This window comes from Lathyrus oleraceus, chromosome 2 (assembly GCF_024323335.1).
Source record: "Lathyrus oleraceus cultivar Zhongwan6 chromosome 2, CAAS_Psat_ZW6_1.0, whole genome shotgun sequence".
Taxonomy (NCBI): domain Eukaryota; kingdom Viridiplantae; phylum Streptophyta; class Magnoliopsida; order Fabales; family Fabaceae; genus Lathyrus; species Lathyrus oleraceus.
The window spans coordinates 295,343,275-295,357,291 of NC_066580.1; the positions used below are offsets into that span (position 1 = coordinate 295,343,275).

The 14,017-nt window shown below is 36.1% G+C and overlaps 1 protein-coding gene across 1 annotated transcript; it reads left to right on the forward strand.

Moving 5' to 3' along the window:
* Positions 1-11,914: 11,914 nt before the first annotated feature.
* Positions 11,915-12,424, forward strand: LOC127122960 (uncharacterized). Its single transcript, XM_051053232.1, has 2 exons — positions 11,915-12,212; positions 12,315-12,424. Exons 1-2 carry the CDS (start codon positions 11,915-11,917, stop codon positions 12,422-12,424), a joined length of 408 nt encoding a protein of 135 aa, XP_050909189.1.
* Positions 12,425-14,017: the final 1,593 nt, after the last annotated feature.

The window sequence follows — 14,017 nt, forward strand, 5'->3', positions numbered from 1 at the left end:
ATGATTGTTAAGAGAGATATCCAGAAGTTAATGGATAGGAATGTAATCTAGATTCCACAGTCAAGGGATATGGGAGATGATGTGAATGTGATTGTTCCTGTGTTCAAGACCCTTGAGCGGGTAGTAATCCAATTTGATAGCAGCAACAACAACAATGTTAATAGATCGGTATCTCCGTTAGTAATACGGTTAGCGGGTCGTGTCCCATATGCATCTGATAAAGTTGTGCCTTATAGTATAATGCCACCATGGTGGATATTGGTAAAGCGATTCCTTTACCAGCAGTAGATTCTGTGGTGAATATAGATGATTTTGCAAAGGTGACCGGTAGTGGTCATGTTTTCGGTCCAGTCTTTCCAAAGAAGGTAGAAGATGCCACAACCAGTAAGAGGGTGGAGATGCCAGTGGTGAATCCAGTTAGTGCTCCAGTGTGTCAATCTGGTGAGTCTAGTAAACTGAAGACTAATGATGATGATGACGTATTGCGTTTGATAAAAAGAAGTGAGTTCAATATGATGGAGCAGCTGCCCCAAACTCCATCGAAGATTTCGGTGTTGTCTCTATTGATGAATTCTGAGGCACATAGAGAGGCATTGCAGAAGGTGCTTGAGCAAGCCTATGTTGAACATGATGTAACTGTGGATCAGTTTGACCACACTGTTGCTAACATTACTTTCTACAACAATTTGAGTTTTTGTATTGAAGAGTTTCCTGAGGAAGGCATAAATCATAATCTTGCACTCCATATTTTGATGAACTGCAAGGAAGATGCTTTGTCCAATGTGTTGGTGGACACTGGGTAATCTTTGAACGTACTCCCGAAATCAACTCTGTCCAAACTTTCTTATCCAGGTGCCCATATGAGGTACAATGGCATGATTGTCAAAGTGTTTGATGGTTATCGTAAAACCGTCATTAGGGAGTGGACCTTCCTGTAAAGATAGGGCCGAGTGATTTTTAGATTACTTTCCAGGTAATGGATATTCACCCGACCAATAGATGTTTATTAGGAAGGCCATGGATTCATAAAGCAGGAGTTGTGACATCTACTCTACACCAGAAGCTTAAATATTTGAAGAACGGAAAGCTCATCGTTATTGGTGGAGAGAAGGCGTTTTAGTGAGCCATCTGTCATCCTTTTCTTATGTTGAAGCTGAGGAGGAGGTTGGAACTCCGTTGCAAGCCTTGCCTATTGCTGAAGTGAAGAAAACTGGGGCATCCATGTCTTCTTTGAAGGATGCTCATAAAGCTATTGAGACTGGCAACACTAATCAGCGAGGTCGTGTGATAGAAATTGCTGAAAACAAGAATAGGGCCGGATTGGGATTTTAACTAGCGTCGTTCAACGTCAAAACTATAGATGTTCAACCGAGTATCCGCAGTGGAGAGTTCATTCATGGTAATGATCAACACTCACCTAGTGTGATCGAGGATGGTGACGATGAAGACAAAGCTTGCGCAAACTTTGTGACACATGGATACACTTGCAACAATTGGGTTGTTGTTGATATTCTTATTGTTCACCGCTCTAAGTAATTTGATTTTTATTTTAAGAAAAATCCTTCTCCTATGCGTAAGGGAGAAGCAAACATTGTTAGGCATTTCAATTATCATCAATGAAATACAATTTTATTCTTCCACGTCTATGATGTTTTATTTTTGCTTTTTGCTTCTCTGAAAATGGTAATCACAAAGAACATAAATAAATAATAATTGTCCATTTGCATAATATTTGGTCACAATTCACTTCTCTAAAATCAAAATATCAAATCATTATGCAGGTTGGTTGATCAGTGCATTTTGATGCACGTTCTTCCATGTTTGTACTTAAGCATTTCTTCGGTTTGCTTTGATTATTTTTATGTTTTAATGTGTTTTCATAATTTATTTTATTTTTTCACTTATTTAATTTTCATATTTAATTTTCAGCATTAACAGCTTTCGCGAGAAAAATCATATCTTGAGCTAGGAGTATCGGATTGAGACGTGCTACAAGTCGATGGAAAGCTAAGAAAAATATCTAAAACTTTTGTTCAGAAGTCGAGAGCTGAATCAATGTGTAGCAGGTCCAGAAAATTCGTTGAAGTTGCAGCATTAGTTTTATTTAAGTTTTGGGTCATTAGTTTTGGGCTTAGGTTATGTTTTCGATCCAGTTGGGTTGTAAACCAAATCCCTTGTTTTCCATATACCTAACAGCCGCATAACATTAGCATGACGACTATTCACGAAAGACTTGAAAGCTTTGAAAGAATTCTCATGAAGAACTAACCGATCCAAACAATTTGTTGTATTCGGGTTCCGATACCTTTAGATTTTAGTAATTCTTATTCAGGTTTTTTATTCCTTTCAATATTAACATATGTATTTTGTTTGCTTAATCCGATTTACATATGCATTATTGATTTAATCCGATTGATTGTGTGATACTTACTATAGTCACGATTTCGTTTGCTTAATTCGTTATCGAGTCCGTTTAATTCATGTTTGCTTAATTCATGAAACTTAATCCTGTTTGCTTAATTCGGTTAATAGGAACATACAACTTATACTATCAATTGCGCTTGTCTGTTGATATTATAATCGAATAGGAATAGTTAATTTGCGGTTGGAATTACGATAGTCGATGATATGCAAAGACCGAATCAGTAAATTGTTGCTACAACTTATTTCAATAATCACTTATTTTAATCTATTTTTTTAATTGAATCCTAACCCAACAAAAACCCCATTAATCATTACTATCATTGGTTAATTCATCCAAGAATCCTTGTGAGAACGATAATCCAAGTCAATTTGTCGATAAACTACATTTTTGAAAGATTACTCGTTTTGATCCGCGCGTGACAGCGGATCATTGGTTCCCAAACCCATTGAATATAATGATCCTACTCCCTCTCCAAACATTGATTTCCCTGTGTTTGAGGTTGAGGAAGAGACTGATGAAGAAGAAATATCTGATGAATTATCTAGTTTACTTGAGCATGAGGAAAAAGCCATTCAGCCGTTTGAAGAGAAGATTGAACAAGTCAACTTGGGTTCCGAAGATGATAAGAAGGAAGTCAATATTGAGTCTAAACTGTGTCCAGAGGCTAACAAGGGGTTGATTGATCTTCTTCGAGAATATTCTGATGTGTTTTCTTGGTCCTATCAAGACATGCCTGGTTTAGATTCTGAGATCGTGGAGCATAGATTTCCGTTGAAGCCAGAATGCCCGTGAATCAAGCAGAAATTGAGGAGAACTCTACCTGATATGGCGGTAACGATCAAAGAGGAAGTGAAGAAGCAGATTGATGTTGGTTTCCTTCTTACCTCCGAATATATGCAATGGTTGGCCAATATTGTGCATGTTCCGAAGAAGGATGAAAAAGTCGGCATGTGAATTGATTACAAAGATTTGAACAAAGTTAGTCCGAAAGATGATTTTCCTCTACCACACATTGATATGTTGGTAGACATTACAACTAAATTCAAAGTCTTTTTGTTTATGGATGGATTTTCCGGTTATAATCAAATCAAAATGGCACCTTAAGATATGGACAAGACCACTTTCATTACACCCTGGGAAACATTTTGTTATAGAGTGATGCCTTTCGGTTTAAAGAATGCTGGTGCAATATACCAAAGAGCTATGACTACTCTTTTTCATGATATTATGCATAAATAAATTGAATTCTATGTTGATGATATGATTGCCAAATCAAGTGATGAAGAAGAACATGTTGAGCATTTGTTGAAGTTATTCCAGTGTTTGAGGAAGTACAAACTCCGCTTGAATCCCAATAAGTCTACTTTTGGTGTTGGTTCTGGTAAGTTGTTGGGCTTTATTGTCAGTGATATGGGTATTAAAGTTGAACCCGCCAAGGTCAAAGAAATACAAGAGATTCATGCGCCCAAAACTGAAAAGCAAGTGATAGGTTTTCTCGGCGGTTTAAATTATATCTCAAGATTCATATCGCATATGACTGCCATGTGCCACAGTCAGTTGTATCAGTTGAGAATGAAGAAGGCATTTGATAAGAAGGTCATGCCTCGTGTGTGTAGAGAAGGTGACCTTATGCTCAAGAAGTTTATATCTTTCAAACCAGATGCTAGGGGAAAATGGACTTCTTACTATGAAGGCCCATATGTTGTGAAGAGAGCCTTTTCAGGCGGTGCTTTGATTCTTATAACTATGGATGGTGAAGAGTTCACTCGTCTTGGGAACACCGATGCAGTCAAGAAATACTTCGCCTAGAATAAGAAGAACTACTCGCTAAGTTGAAAACCTGAAAGGGCGGCTTACGCAAAAATGAGTGTCTCGGTGGATTGAAAACTTGAAATGGAGATCCAGGAAAAAATTAGAGACATAAAACAGAAAATTCATCCCAATTGATTGGGTACCCCACCTTGGGGAAATCTATGCAAAAATTAGGGATTATGGCAAGTAACTACATTCGGTTGGTCCCAATCATGGGGGCAGTTTTGAGCAAGTCATTCGGTTATGATTCATCATTCTCAACCAAAGCCAAGAGCGCAACGGATAATGAAATTGGTAGAAGGATTAGTGATCATTGTGTTCAATGTAGCCCTTTTTCCATGTAAATTACCGTTTTCAACTCTTGTAAAGATCCATGGAGTCTATTCATTTACATATTACCATTCTATTAAATAAAGTTGAGCTTTTGTCCAATTGTTTCTACTCTTATTTATTTTTCAGCTAAATAAAATTGAATTTTATGATGATAATTTTGAAACAAATTAATAAATAAAAATCATTTTTCTTAAAATATGAAAGCAATTACTTTTAAAAAGCAATCACTTTCAGTAAGGAATATCAACAGTAATCTGAGAACAGGTAAGTTCTAAAGTGAGAAGTATTGTTGGTCTTCCCAAGCAGTTGGTTTGATAACCTATTCCTTCCCAACAGTAAGTCAGGTTTCCCCAGTTGAGTTTGTGTGTCACCGCCACAATTGATTTATAAGCTCACATCTTCAACAGTTTGGCTCAGATCCCGTATAAAGTTTTTCTCCTTTAGCCCCGGGCGGAGGTCATTCCTGATTCCCCGCAGAGTTGACAATTTGGATCCTCGACATATCTTTTATCTTTTCCTATCCAGGGTTGAGATAAACAGAGCCAGGTGATTTGCATCCATCCCAATCACATTTCTCTAGTTGGTGTCTCCATCTTGTCGAGATTAGTCTCGTGTTGTATCGATGATTCAAATCAGTGACATTTGTATCCTTTGTGATAGTTTTGTCAGCATAATCATCAATCATGTACATACGTATTCATACATCAGACATTTCATTACACATTTTTATCGCATTTAATTTCATTATTCCATTTTCCTATTTTGGTGACATCATTTTCCCATACATGCTTGGTGCGTCTATCCTCTTTCAATTGTAGAGTGTCAGCCCCTTAGGTAGAAAGAGTTTAACCTTTCTCATTCCCCACTGAGTTATTTCCTCGTGGATGATTATTATTTCAATTTCCTCCCAAGTTAATCATCTGGATGGAACCACTCCCCTTGGGTTATATCCTCATTGGGTTGAGTCTTTGTTTGACCGTTTTTTCTAGCTCTTACCTAGATTGGTACTTTTGGTCCCCCGAGAGTCTATTGCCCAGTAACAAGTAATATTCTTCTCGATTTGTGAGTACTTCACTTTTTCCCAATACCCGATAAGAGTAATCTACTTCCTATATTTTTCCCAGCGGATTTGTTTTCACGTTTCCCTAGGAAGTCTATCCTTGATATGTTCATCCTAATCGGTGACAGATATTCTCCCTTTGTGGTTTTCTACCTTATAAAAAGGTAGTTGTAATCCCTATTTCATTCCCCAACGAGTTAATCCTTGATATGTTCATCTTAATTGATGACGAATTTTCTCCTCTTTGCGGTCCTCTGCCCAGTAACGGATAGTTGTAAATCCTGCTTCCCCCTACTGAGTCTATCCTTGATATGTTCATCCTAACCGGTGACGGATATTCTCTCTTTGATATTTTATCCAGTAACCGATACATATAATTCCTACTTTTTCAAGTGGTTTATCCTTGATATGTTCATCCTAACCGATGATGGATATTCTTCCTCTTAGTTTATCCTGGATATGTTCACTTTAACTAGTGACGGGTATTATCTCTCTTTGGTTTTCTTCCCAATAACCGATAGTTGTAAATCTTATCTGATATTTCCCAAGTAGGCTATTCTTACCTAGTAACTGGTAACGAATACACCTCCTTTTTTCCTCAGCAGGTCATCCTTGATATGTTTACCCTAATCGGTAACTGATGTCTCTCTATCAAAATATGTTATCTTCCTACCCAGTAACCGGTAATAGATAATGTATTTTTGGTACTCCTGTGTTGAAGTTCATTCTTCCCCAATTGAGTTTGATTCAGGTATTTCAGCTTTGTTCTAATCTACCCGTTTCCCCTGCAGATTTTCCCTTATCCCTAACCGTGTTCTTCCATTGATTTATTTTCATGGAAATTCCCCTCGTGTATCCAACAGTTTATAAGACGTAGCCTGGGCTACATACAACTCTTATCCCCCAGAGTCTCTATCTCCCCCAGTGAGTGTTCCTTACAGAATGCAATATACTCCTGAGTACTTTCAGTCACTCCGTATTTTTTTTATTTTGAGCCAACGTATTCCCCACAAAGATTATTTTAACATTCATAGCATATGCATCGTGAGGTCTCTTAGGGACCAAAATTTGTTTCTATATGTTGTTATTTAAGTCCATTCTACTGAGTTGATACAAATATTTTAACTTCACATCCTCAGTTAGAATATCCTTAAATAGGGGCAGTTGTAAGATCCCAATTTTGACCCTAAGATTCCTCATGCTATTTCATCATATGTGTTGGCTTTGGGATCACACCTCATCATCCTCCTTACCCATCAATCATTGGGTTTGTATTGGGAGAGGTCACCAAGCATATTCGATTGTATCATACTTTATTTTCCTTTGTTTACTAACCCAAATACCAAAAAATATGTCAATGTATAGTTTACTTCTTTTGTAGGTAGTGTGTGTGTGTTTACCAAGGCCTCATCAAGCTCATATCTAGGGATTGAGACCCTTAGTGAAAGAATACTAAACAAGAGATGGTTCACATTTATTCTAAACATCATATATGGATCCCCATGATCTTCACTCATCATTTTGATTAAGAAATCATCAAGAGTTTGAAGCTTGTTATCCTTGAAAGCCCTAATTCATCTGGGTATCTTGTGTGACTTCCTCAACAAGTTTTCCTCATCATATTATCAAATATTTCAAGTGATACTTCACATTACATCATATTATGCATATATGATCTCCCATGAGGCCAAGAGATCAAGAGAACTTCAAGTTTGCAAGTTGGTTCATGGTTGTTGACTAGAGAAAGTGAACTGGTCAAAACTGGGGTTCCGTAGACCTTATCTCCTAGAATTACTTTCATATGAAAATTATTCTAAGATAAACGTTACTCATAATGACATGCCAAAAAACTTTCATGTTGAAGTCGAGAGCTATTTTTGCTTGGAAAGTCATTCGTGGTGAAAGATTATAGGTCATTTTGTTTGAACCCTAGTTAGGAGGTCAACTTCCCAAGACCATAACCTTCTCATTTTTTATGATATGAAATCCATTAAAATTCCATAATCAAATTCAGGATGTCCTCTTCAACTTTTATGTTTGGAAGAAGTTCAAATTAAAATTTCAAAGGAATGTGCCAAGAGGAAACATTATAGGTCATTTTGGGCCATTACCATTGAACAAGTGATTTTCCTCAACTTATAAAATACATAAATCGTTCATGCCAAATCCAAATGAGGTCAAATGTGTGACCATATTGAAGAGGTTTGAAATATATACAACTTTGATGAAGGAAGTTTTTCCATTTGAAGTCCATAACAAAAGCTATTCAAGGTGGAAGAAGTAAACATTTGACTTCGTACTTACAAAAATTTCATTTATGTTTGATTTTCCAAACTTCCACCTCAAAATTCTTAATGATCCAAGATTCAAATGGAAAAGTATTCAACATGAAAGTTGTTCCCCTTGATCTCCCCTTTCCAAAATGTCCAAGATAATCATATCTGGTTCAAGATTGAAGGACTTGCACATTGGTGTAATGCATGGTACCATTTGGAAGTTTCTAATGTTCAATTTCATTTCAAAATTGCATGTCTTAATGCATTTCTTCTAGCATCACATGTGCACAATTTTAGACCTTTTCCAATCATTCTTTGGTTTTTGTACACGCCCATGCAAGCTCATGATGCAATTGCTATTTTTGGATTTCAAATGAAAGTATGTAGAAAGCATTTGAATTGGCTATAAATTCAAGTGCTATGAGCTCAGAATTTCACCAATACCTTGCCCAAGCTTTGCCAAGACAACTCAAACTCCTCACTCCATAGAATTGCTTGAAGATTTCTTTGAAATTGAGTTTAAGTTTCTCCTTCTGTTTTGAAATTCAAACTCCAAGAATTCATTTCCCTTTCCATCACAATTGATCACTGCAAGCAAGAGGAAGAGGAATCAAGAAAATCCAAATCAAGATCAAGAAAAATTGAAGCAACTCGAAGGTGAAAATTCAGAAACTTCATCTCTTCGATTCTCTCTTAACTCTTAACTATGCTTTGTGATTTTTTTTGCTGAAGTCCTACCAATGTAGGTAACAAGATTGAGTTACTTTGAGGTCAAATCGAAGCAACTCAGATCATAAACCTCAAATTTAAAATCCATGATCTTTCAAGATACTTGGAATTGGAAGAAATGGAGGTCAGATTCGTGCTCCTGAGTATTTTTTCTTCAAATTAGTGTATTCATTTCCCACTTTTCATTAAGTTTTGGTTGGACCAGTCCGGTGGTCCTCACCGGAGAAGATGACCGGAGCTAGGGCTCCAGTGGTGTGTTGGCATGACTTGAACCGTCTGATCTTGGTCCAACTATTTAATCATGACCTTTGTTTTGGTTGTCTCATGTTACCACGCGTTTGACTAAGGTGTTTGATGGAAGCGGGCACTTAACCATCTGATATGCCACCACAATTAATGAGGGAGATCTGGTGGCCCTTATTTTTTTGAATTTCTTTTTATTTTCTGATTTTTCATTTAATCCCTTTATTTTGTTTAATTCATATTAAATTCATTTTTAATTCAAAAAATGTGAGACTTTCAACAAAAATCTTTAAATACTTTTCATTTTCATTTTCTGAATTAAAATTATTTTTTGGATTAATTTTGATATTTTTCATGAATTAAATGTTTTTGTGCATATTTTTAATTGTTTAAAAATACTTCTGACAATTTAAAAATTATGAAATTTTTTGTCTAAGGTCATTTGACCTAGGATAAATCTCTTGGCTATTTATTTGGTGTTTTGAAGAGGTTTTAGGTTTTGACCAAACTAATTTGTATTTTTATGCATTTTTAATTTGATTTTTAATTGATTAATCGTGTAAAAATTATGTTCAGCCATTTTTATGGTCTTGTGATGTTTGACTATTTGCATGGGCCTTGGTCAAGGTTGATTTGACTTTTATTGGATTAAAATCATTGGATTTAGGGGATTGATGAAATGTACATTTCATCTCCCAAAATGAATGAATGATTTTAATTTGAAAAAATTCCTTCCATGACCAATTTGTATTTGCCTCAGCTCCCCTCCCTCTTCATCTTCATCCCCATCCTTTACCATCCTTTTCATTGACGAATGAAGTCTCAATATCCTAAGGCTAATTGGTTCACCAATAACCTTGTGTCAGATGAACCAATACAAGTATGGATGAGATATGTTCATCCCTTGTGATCTTTTCTTTTAGTGTGTGGTATGTATTAGGAGTTTGGTTCATCATACAAAATCTCTAACTTGCATTAGCACCTAAATTTTTATTGCATGACCTCAGATAGTTGTGACTTCAACATAAGTCCAATTATGATTGCTTAACATAGAGCTAAATTTGACCCTAAAGGCATAACATTCCAGTAAATGAGATTGTAAGTCTCCCATCTTTCATGGTATTGTCTGGAAACTTGGCCATTTTTCCTTCCTATGGAAGATTTTTGGTTCAAGGATCTATGCTTGTGAATAAATGGTTGAGTTTTCTCCAAAGAATGACTTAATCAATTGAAAATCAAAACACTACTAACATTCAATTAACCTTGACTAACATTTGACTAACTCTTATTAATATTACTTTACTTTCATATCATTTACATTATGCAATTTAATTTCTAGTCATTTACCATTCATTGCCATTTACATACCATTTAACTTGTCTATGTTTATGCCATTTTAACTTTTCTAATTTGAGCCACATATTGTGATTGTATATATTTGTTTGTGTATTTTGTTTGTGTTTGTGGTCTTAGGACCTTAAAATACCTAATAAATAACAAAAGCCCTAAAAAAAGTTTGGGGGACTATTGAGCTTGATCTCAACTTTTGGACTTAAGATTAGGCAACATTTCATATGCAAAAGGACTTGGCCAATGCCATCATTTTGAGACCAAGTTGTTGTGATTTGAGTCTTCATCTGATGCAAGTATTGGGATCTAGTTGAACTTATCTGCTACATGGCCTTGATACAACTGTTATTTTGATCTTATGTCTTATGCATCATTCTGAGTTGATCAAGGAGTATTTCATTTGATACATGAGATGACAAAGAAGACTGCTAGCTATGGGATTTGCTTGCTTGGATATGGCCATCTTTATTTGATGCCTTGATCTTCATGATGTATAATATTGCTAATTGCTTGCTGATTATTTCTGGATTCAAAGTCCAAAGGGAAAGTGGGTTTTCTATATGACATTCTTGTCTGTTGGATTGCATCCCATTGGTTAGATCTTTTCAACTTTTAACTTTTAATCTTATGCTTAGGATAGTCTCTTCATCTTCTCCCACATATTAAATTTTAAAATCTCTTCCCCTTTTCAAAAAAATTCTTTGTTTGTTATTTCAAACTTATATCTTATTTCAAAAATAGAAAATGTGGCCTTATGCCATTGAATTTTCAAACTCTTTTCTTAAATCAAATTTGAAAATGAGCTTAACCATATGTGACTTAAAATTTCAAAAGACAAAAATAACTAACACTCATTCAAACTTTTGGCCCCTTTGTGCCCTTTTTTTAGAAACTTTTGATCAAAAAAAGTTTTGATCCCATTTTGAAATTGTTACCACGAAATACGAGGTTTTGATCCCTCATTTTTATGTTGGCACGTAGGCACAAGTCTGAAGGTCTAGTCAACCACAAAAATATAATCAATGAGTTCTTTTCTCATCCCCACACTCTATTTTTCTCAAACATCATTTTATACCAAAAACACACAGACACATAAAAAAAGGCTCCCTAGGAGTACCCAAGACACTTTGGGTGCTAGCACCTTCCCTTTGTGTAACCAACCCCCTTACCTGTAATCTTTGGCATTTTATTAGTTTTGATTTGAAAACTTCTTATCTTTGGGTTTTGTTCTTACTTTTCCATTTTCCTTTGGAAACAAGAAAAGCGCGGTGTCAACTCTGGTATTATTGACGTTAAGCTTAAGAACAAGCCACAATATTAGCCCTAGATAGAGAATTCCCTGGTCAACCTCAACCAAACCCAAAAGGCCACACTAGCGCAATCACACTTCAGAGTGGGTCAGAACTAGATGAACCAACTGACCCAAGAATTCAAAATCCGACCATGTATCAAAATTTTGGCAAAGGACCCAAGAAAGTAAATGAACCGACCAAGGATGGAAAGAAGGACGAAAGCGAAGAGGAAATAGATAATGAAACACCTTATGTGGCTCCGCCACCATACAAACCACCTGTACCTTATCCCCAAAGGCTTGCCAAATCCAAAAATGAAGGACAATTCAAGAAATTCATGGAACTTCTGAAGCAACTGAACATAATCATACCATTCACATAAGCCATTACTTAAATGCCTTCATATGCTAAATTTCTTAAAGAGATGCTATCCAACAAGAAAAAACTTGAGGATGAAGAAACTGTTATGCTTATTGTAGAATGCAGCGTTATCATTCAAAATAACATGCCTACTGGTAGTTTTTCCATACCATGCATAATCGGAAAGTTTATTATAGATAAAGCTCTATGTGACTTAGGAGCCAGTATTAGTTTAATGCCTTTATCCATATGCGAAAAACTCAATTTAGGGGAATTAGGACCAACAAAGATGTCTCTACAACTAGCTGACCATTCCGTTAAATTTCCCATAGGTATGCTAGAGAACGTTCTCGTTCCAATATGAAAATTTTATATTCCTATCGACTTTGTGATAATGGATATAAAGGATGATTTCCACATCCCTATTATCTTAGGAAGATCCTTTTTAGACACAGCCGGAGCCATCGTAGATTTGAAGAAAGGAAGGCTAACATTCAAAGTCGAAGAAGAAAAAGTTGAATTTATCTACAAGCACCAGCTATAAATGACTCATGTTGTCTCTAAGACGTCATAGACGAATGTGTGAAAGAAATGGAGAACGAATCAATTAGGTATACTGAAGTACTAAAAATTCCAACACCTCCTATATTCAAAGATGATAATCGGCATGAGCCATACGTGGATGATAGTTTGAGAGAGTGTCTAGCACTAACCCAAACCCAATAGCATGCCCCGAGAAACCTTCATTAGAACTTAAAAGATTACCCAAAGATCTAAGGTATGAATTCCTGGATACCGAGCTTGAAAGACCAATTATAGTCAACGTTGATTTAGGACAGATAGAAACCGAGAAATTACTCCATGTCTTAAGAAAATATCCCACAACTCTAGGCTATAACATCTCCGACTTAAAAGGAATCTTTCCCTCTATATGTATGCATTGCATTATGCTTGAGGAGGACTGTAAAACCTCTAGAGAGCATCAGAGAAGAGTAAATCACATCTTGAGTGATGTAGTAAAAAAAGGGGTACTAAACCTTTTAGAAGCATGAATCACATACCCGATATCCGACAACCTGATACATGTCGTTCCGAAGAAGGGAGATGTTATCGTTGTTAGTAATAAGAAGGGAGAATCCGTTGCTAAAAGAAGTCAAACTGGATGGAGAATGTGAATAGACTATAGGAAACTAAATAAAGCCAATCGTAAAGATCACTTTCCATTACCTTTCATTGATCAAATGCTTGAACGACTGGCTAAGAATTCTCACTTCTTCTATTTAGACAGATACTCTGGATTTTTTCAGATTCCTATCCATCTTGATGACCAAGAAAAGACTACTTTCGCATGCCCTTATGGTACATTTTCCTATCGACAAATTCCATTTAGTTTGTGCAATGCATCGACAACATTTCAGAGATGCATGATGTCGATCTTTGCGGATTTGATAGACGACATGATGGAAGTGCTTATGGATGACTTCTCTATTTGTGGGCAAAGCTTCAAAGGATTTCTTTCGAACCTAGAAATGGTACTTGAGAGATGCGTTAAGGTAAATCTCGTGTTAAATTGAGAAAAATGCCATTTCATGGTCCGACAAGGAATTGTACTTGGGCATGTCATATCCAATCGAGGGATTGAGGTGGATAAAGCGAAAATCAAAATTATAGAACATCTTCAACCTCCGAAAACCGTTAGAAAAATTCCCAATTTATTAGGACACGCCGGTTTTTAACGAAGATTCAGTAAGGATTTCTTTAAGATAACAAAACCTCTAACGGGCTTATTAATGAAAGACACTGAATTTGTATTCGACGAAAATTTCTTACAAGCGTTCGAACATCTAAAAACTGCCCTTATTATAGCGCCCATTATGAAACCACCTTATTGGAGTAAGCCATTCGAAATAATGGGTGACGCTAGTGATTACGTTATTGGCGCAGTCTTAGGACAAAGAGAAGATAAAAATCTCCATGCTATTTATTATGCAAGTATAACCTTAGACGACGCGCAGATGAACTATGCCACAACAGAAAAAGAACTCCTAGCCGTTGTGTTCGCTTTAGATAAGTTTCGTTCCTACTTAGTGGGAGAAAAGATAATTGTATATACCGACCAAGCCGCAATTAGGTACCT

Excerpts from the sequence above, each read along its gene's own strand:
- LOC127122960 (XM_051053232.1), top strand. The coding sequence starts at position 11,915 with ATGCCTTCATATGCTAAATTTCTTAAAGAGATGCTATCCAACAAGAAA. Across the intron at positions 12,213-12,314 it reads TTCCGTTAAATTTCCCATAG|GAAGATCCTTTTTAGACACA; the intron begins GTATGCTAGAGA and ends CTATTATCTTAG.